The sequence below is a fragment of the Solanum pennellii genome, chromosome 9 (assembly GCF_001406875.1).
Source record: "Solanum pennellii chromosome 9, SPENNV200".
In the NCBI taxonomy this organism is placed as follows: domain Eukaryota; kingdom Viridiplantae; phylum Streptophyta; class Magnoliopsida; order Solanales; family Solanaceae; genus Solanum; species Solanum pennellii.
Window position 1 is genome coordinate 39,528,491 of NC_028645.1, and position 6,409 is coordinate 39,534,899.

At 35.8% G+C, this 6,409-nt stretch overlaps 1 protein-coding gene across 3 annotated transcripts in view; it reads left to right on the forward strand.

Annotated features, from left to right (window-relative positions):
* LOC107031437 (probable LRR receptor-like serine/threonine-protein kinase At1g06840) overlaps positions 1 to 5,449 on the forward strand; it is a 14,907-nt gene extending 9,458 nt beyond the window's left edge. For all 3 annotated transcript variants that reach the window (XM_015232816.2, XM_015232818.2, XM_015232819.2), the window contains 7 exons: positions 1,088 to 1,599; positions 2,924 to 3,082; positions 3,181 to 3,464; positions 3,715 to 3,766; positions 4,177 to 4,427; positions 4,505 to 4,639; positions 4,745 to 5,449. In XM_015232816.2, coding sequence (XP_015088302.1) covers positions 1,088 to 1,599; positions 2,924 to 3,082; positions 3,181 to 3,464; positions 3,715 to 3,766; positions 4,177 to 4,427; positions 4,505 to 4,639; positions 4,745 to 5,092 — 1,741 coding nt within the window. In that variant the 3' untranslated portion in view covers positions 5,093 to 5,449. The remainder of the gene's footprint in view (positions 1 to 1,087; positions 1,600 to 2,923; positions 3,083 to 3,180; positions 3,465 to 3,714; positions 3,767 to 4,176; positions 4,428 to 4,504; positions 4,640 to 4,744) is intronic.
* The last annotated feature ends 960 nt before the right edge of the window (positions 5,450 to 6,409 follow it).

Here is a 6,409-nt window from a genome sequence, read left to right on the forward strand (position 1 = left end):
GGGGGGGGGGGGGGGGGGGGAGAGATATAAATAGAGGGAAACTATGAGCATAAAAGGAGTTTTCGTCTTTTGTTGAGTCTCTCATTTATTTGTTAAAGGGAGGCCTGAACAAATGTAGAGGAAGGAGGTTTATATAAAATTTGAGTCCACTACATGCCTTATAATGATATTTTAATGTGTCACAACGTAATTCTAATCTAAGTTGCTCGGACTTTTAATTTTTGGTGCCGCACCCGTCGATACGATTTGGGTGTGGGTGGGATTTGTGTCCGATTTTTGGTACTTCGACCAAAATTGATGGAAAAAGTCTTGATAGTTTAATGCTTTTTATAATCAATACAAAAGCTAAGGTGAAATTGAAGAAAATAGAATACCTTCTATATAGAAATTTCTATGTCACTCATTTTCCTTTGATCTCCTTCCAAGATTCTCTTCAAGTTCTCCACATAATATCTCATAATATGGGTTTTATAACTCTTTTTAGATATTTTAATCATATTTTGGTGAATCCCCGCACCCATATGTATTCATTCATGGATCCATATCCCTGAATCTTAAAAATTATATCATATCATGAAGGATCTGACCTTTAGATCCGCACCTGTATTGGACACCCACACCCTAGTCCAAGCAACTTAGATTCTAATAGTTTGTGAAACTGAGGGAGTTTTTCTGCAGTATATCACATCAAGACAAGTGATATGAACTGGTATCTGAAGAAGGAAAACATCCCATTTGGGAAAGTGGAGAATCAAAATTGTGCCAAACAAAAAGAGATATTGGTCTAAAATTACTTGTACATCTTTGTTACCGTCTCTGGAGTTCATGCTTTCAGTTATGCACTCATTTTTGTTCTCCAATTATTTATAAATATTTGATTTTGACAGTTAATTGAGGTCATCTTACAAAAATTGCTTTTGAACTCTTTCTATCTCATGAGGTCAATTCATCTTGAATTCTAAATTGAAAATCTGTTCAATGTTTCTCAAATGAAACATGTTAATAAAAATGTTTTAGATTTTTTACTATGTTAAAATTCATTTATTATTTTCATAATCTTCCCCTAACTTTAGCAGACAATTACCAGGTTCCAAAGCAATCCCATCTGCAGCAGTACAAGTATCAGAAACATTGGCAAATACTGTGGCCCTGACATTGGAGCAGATGACGACGAGCCTAGTAATTCAACAAATCCAACTGGTGTTTGTCCAATTCATGCTTGTCCAACTGACAACTATTATGAATATGTTCCTGCTTCACCTAAACCATGCTTTTGTGCCTCACCTCTTAGAATTGGCTACAGGTTGAAAAGTCCTAGTATTTCTTATTTTGATCCGTACAAGCAACTATTCGAGTCTTATGTGACTAGTTCCCTTCAGTTGGACCTTTACCAATTGTGGATAGATTCATTTTTTTGGGAAAAGGGACCTCGTCTGAGGATGTATTTGAAGCTTTTCCCGGTGGTTGGGAACAATACATTTAATGAAAGTGAGATTCTTCGTATCAGTGAGATTTTTGCCTCTTGGGAATTCCGAGGAAGTCACCTATTTGGACCATATGAGCTCCTGAACTTCACACTCCTCGGACCTTATTCACACTGTAAGTATTCATAGCTTGTATATATTCTAATTCAACTTGTAACAATTTAGGCTGTGTTACTACAATTGCATGACAATTGAATCATTCACATGCAACACGTGGATAAGATTGAATTATTTGACTATCATTGCCACTTCTAGTCAACAAGTATAAGGATCTTAGTTCATATAATCAAATAGTTTACATAAGCAACAGAAGACTATGTCCATGATCTTCTAAGGACTTTATATATATTGGGTTGAAAAGACAATGAAGTCTTTGTTTATATTCCAGAGTTTTTCTTAAGACTTCAGATATTTTACGTTGAGGAACCTTGAAGGATCTCACTTACTTGATTAAGAGGTTGAAACTTCAAGGGGTTCAAACTTATATAGTTTGGTTCAGTATCTCTTCAAGAGCTTCAATTCTTGAGGATCTCAGGTCTTACAGTTTTGTTGGGATGAAAGTTGATAAAAAAAATGGACCTTAGGCCTCCCAAAAAGCTAGCTCATGAGGAGGGGATTTTCCAAAATCATGTAAGGAGAATAACCTTTGTCACTTCAACACCTCACTGCACTCCCAAGACTTGACATGGGAGCGTGGTCAATATAATAAGGGAAGGGGGGAGGGGGGCGGGGGGAGGGTTCAACATCGGAAACAATGCTCTGAGACCATGTGAGAAATAAAGCAGAAAATATTACTCCCTCTGTCCAGTTTATGTGACTTACTTTCCGTTTTAGTCTGTCCCAAAAAGAATAACACATTTCTATATCAAGTAATAATTTAGTTTTAATATGTCAATTTCACCTTAATAAAATGATTGATAGCCACACAAATATCTATCACTTTTTTGTAGCACAAGTTTTAAAAGTCTTTCGTTCTTTCTTAAACTCCTTGTCAAGACAATATAACTCATATAAAACGGGATGGAGGGAGTATTAAAATTATGTATTCTTTTATTACATTGAGCCTATTTGTAGATTCTACATTACAATTCATTTCCAAGTAGGACAATATACACAATCCTATTTGAACACTCCCCCTTAAGAGGATGCATACAAGTCAGACGTCCGAGTTTGTTAAGATGTAATTAATATGAGGATCAGTGAGAGACTTGCTGCAAATATTTGCAAACTCATCACTTGACTTCACAAATTTTGTAACAATATCTCTTGAGGGCATCTTTTCTCTGACAAAGTACCAACAATCTCAATGTACTTAGTCTTCTCATGAAATACCACCGATTTGATGTGATATCAAGGGCTGCTTGGTTATCACAGACAAGATAATGGCTCAATTGTTTTATGTCCTTTGTACAAGCTTTGATTTCTTATATTATCTGCAGTGAATCCGGAAATCAAAGGTAAAAAACAAAGCAAAGGTGTTGTGATAGCTTTCATTGTAGCAGCAGGTGCTTTTGCTGCCTTTGTTTCCTCAATTGTCACTATATTAATCACAAGACGACGTGCTAAGTATCAAAACATCTTGTCAAGAAAACGTTTGTGTAAGTTCTCTTATTAGATTAGCTATAATTTTACTTTATAAAGTCTGCTATTTTTAATTCATTCTGCGAAATTGATGAATATGGGTTTTGGTTTGCAGCTTCTAGCCTCTCTATAAAAGTAGATGGCGTTAAAAGTTTCACCTTCAGAGAAATGGCTTCGGCCACTAACAACTTTGATACCTCAACTCAAGTTGGTGAAGGAGGATATGGTTCCGTCTTTAGGGGAATTTTAGCTGACAAAACAATTGTTGCTATCAAGCGAGCAAAAGTAGGATCCCTGCAGGGGCAAAAGGAATTCTTGACTGAAATAGAACTATTATCAAGGTTACATCACCGTAATCTAGTTGTGTTGCTTGGGTACTGTGACGAAGAAGGAGAGCAGGTATGATAAGACCTGAAAACCTTTTCAATTACAACTGTTTTTATTAGTTACTAATAATTCACATTCATCACTTTCATGTTTCTTTAGTGTAGCATCATAAGCCTTATTGTATTCTTTCTCACTTCAGTTGCTAATGATCAAACTGAATGTGTAGCAGACTAAATGCTTTCTTTAGCTACTGAAGTCTTCTTGTTTCGCACAAAGAGTGATATAGTCAAAGCAATTATGAGTCTTCTGTATACATTTGCAGATGCTGATTTATGAGTTCATGCCCAATGGAACTTTGCGAGACTGGCTTTCTGGTAAGAACTGTTTCCTAGTTGTTTCTAGCTTTCATATGATAAATCCTCCTCAATTTCTTTCTTTTAGTTTAGTAGTGAAGATCCAATGCCGAGTTGCAATATTTATAGATGATCCTTGCACATGTTGTGAGATTAGTACTTCTATGGTGAATTGATAATACACACTTCAATATTTTATTGTGTTTGTGGAGAAACCATTGTCAAGGTGGTGAACGATCTAAAAAATGCATAATGAAAAAGTTATGGTAGGAAATCTAATAGTCAAAGAAACATAGATTCCATCTTCTTTTTCCTTATCAGAATAAGAAAAGTTGTTACTTTCTTTATGCGGCTGTGATAAACTTAAAATTGACATCGGTCAAGAAACTTTTGTATTGCTATCTAAGTAGGTGATTTCCATCATTTTACAGCCAAATGTAAAAAAAATTTGAAGTTTGGAGCAAGGTTGGGGATCGCACTAGGGGCATCTAAGGGCATCCTTTACCTCCATACTGAAGCTGATCCACCCATATTCCACAGGGATATTAAAGCCAGCAACATTCTTTTAGACTCTAAACTCACTGCCAAAGTTGCTGATTTTGGATTGTCTCGGCTTGCACCTGTCCAGGATGATGAAGGTCTTCTGCCTAATCATGTGTCAACAATGGTGAAGGGGACACCTGTAAGTCTGTCTATGCTCTAGATTTAAAGGAAATAATTGTGCAATGATCTTACTGATTTTCTTATGTATATGCACAGGGTTACCTTGATCCCGAATATTTCTTGACCCGTAAAATGACAGATAAAAGTGATGTCTACAGCCTTGGGGTTGTATTTCTGGAGATCTTAACTGGCATGCATCCTATCTCACATGGAAAAAACATTGTCCGTGAGGTATTTCTGTTGGCTGAACACCTATTGGAATACAAAAACAGTGAATATTTGTCTAGCAATAAAAGCATAGATGTATGTATATAACCTTTTAATTGTCCATGACAGGTAAAAATTGCTCATAAATCGGGAGTAATGTTCTCCATTATGGACAAGAGCATGGGATCTTACCCCTCCGAATGTGCAGAGAGGTTGGTGGAGTTGGCCCTTAAGTGTTGCCAGGACAAACCAGAAGACAGACCCTCAATGCTGGAGGTGGTTAGGACGCTAGAAACCACACTCCAAATGATGCCATATACTGATACCGATCCTTTGGATAATAAAGCCAGTTTCAGTGAAACTACATCATCAGCTTCCTTTTCTAATACTAGAAGCGGAGATCTATTTATGTCATCATCCAATGTATCGGGTGGTGATCTTATTAGTGGTGTTACCCTTAATATTACACCTCGTTAATATTAGCTTATCTTCGACTGCATAAACATTGACTTATACACTATGACTAGTAGAAAGTCTATACGACTTGTCTTTTATGTTGTATACTTCTATACAATAATACCATCTTACTGCTTCTAGATTTATGTATGTAGTGTGACATACAACCCTTGTATATGTATAGTAGTATATTATACATGAAGTGCCTTATCACTGCCAGTGACGGAGCTAGAAATTTCGCCAAGGGTGTTCAACCTTTAAAGAGTCGATAAAATTCTTTAGCGGAGTGGGTAATCCTTTTAGTAAAAGATTGGGCCGAATTAAATTGTAATGTAATTCAATTAAGAGAACGAAGGATAATTACTTGAGTTCTTTCTCCTTATCCTTCTTTATTTCCTGCTAATTTATCTGCTAATGTCTACTGTTTTTACTTATCCAAAACGTCCACTGCTGCAAAATTAAATACGATCTCAGCTACCACTGAAAGACTTTCTCAAATTAATCAAAGAATTCTAAATGTTGAAAATGAAAGGCGCGAACGTCAGCAAACGCTTCATGCTTTTTTAGAGCATGTGCCTGCTGTTTTTCCGGAGCTGGTGGAACAACGCATTCAACAGCTCCTGGTACACAACATTTTTTACCGATGAGTAGATCACAAAAATTTCTATCTTTTTTTGTTTAAAAGGAGATCTTTTAGTAGGTTCACAAAAATTTATGTATTTTTTGTTTTAAAAAAGATTTGTATTTTTTTAAAAAAGCTAGTTCGGATGAAACCCCAAACCACAATGAGATAAATGACTACACCAACCACTTGACTATGTGTTCACCTGATCACCCTTAATAGGCTTAAGCTCTGTCCCTAACCTCCATGAGATAAATGACTACACCAACCACTTGACTATGTGTTCACCTGATCTACCTTTAATAGGCTTAAGCTCTGCCCCTGATGAAAGTTGAGAAGAGAGAAAGGTAAAGATTAAAGTTGTAAAGAGTTTTTGGGAAAAGAAGAAGACAACAAACTAAAAGGAAAAGACAACTATGAATCTATTCCTTTTTTTAGATTAAGAAAAGTCAAAAATAGACCTTTTATTTCCTTTATCTTTAAAAGGGTAATTTTTGTACTTTTTCTCAAGAGTAAAACGGAATAAATATTAAAAAAGTGAAATGTTTATGCATAGGATCGAACCCATGAAAAAAATTAAAAAATAACACCACAATGGGGCTTGAACCCAGGACGCAGTGGTATTATTGCAGAGTCTTAACAACTAGGCTATCAAAATTAATTGTGTTAAGGTGTTTCAACTGTTAATCATATATTACTAAAAGCATGAACAAAAA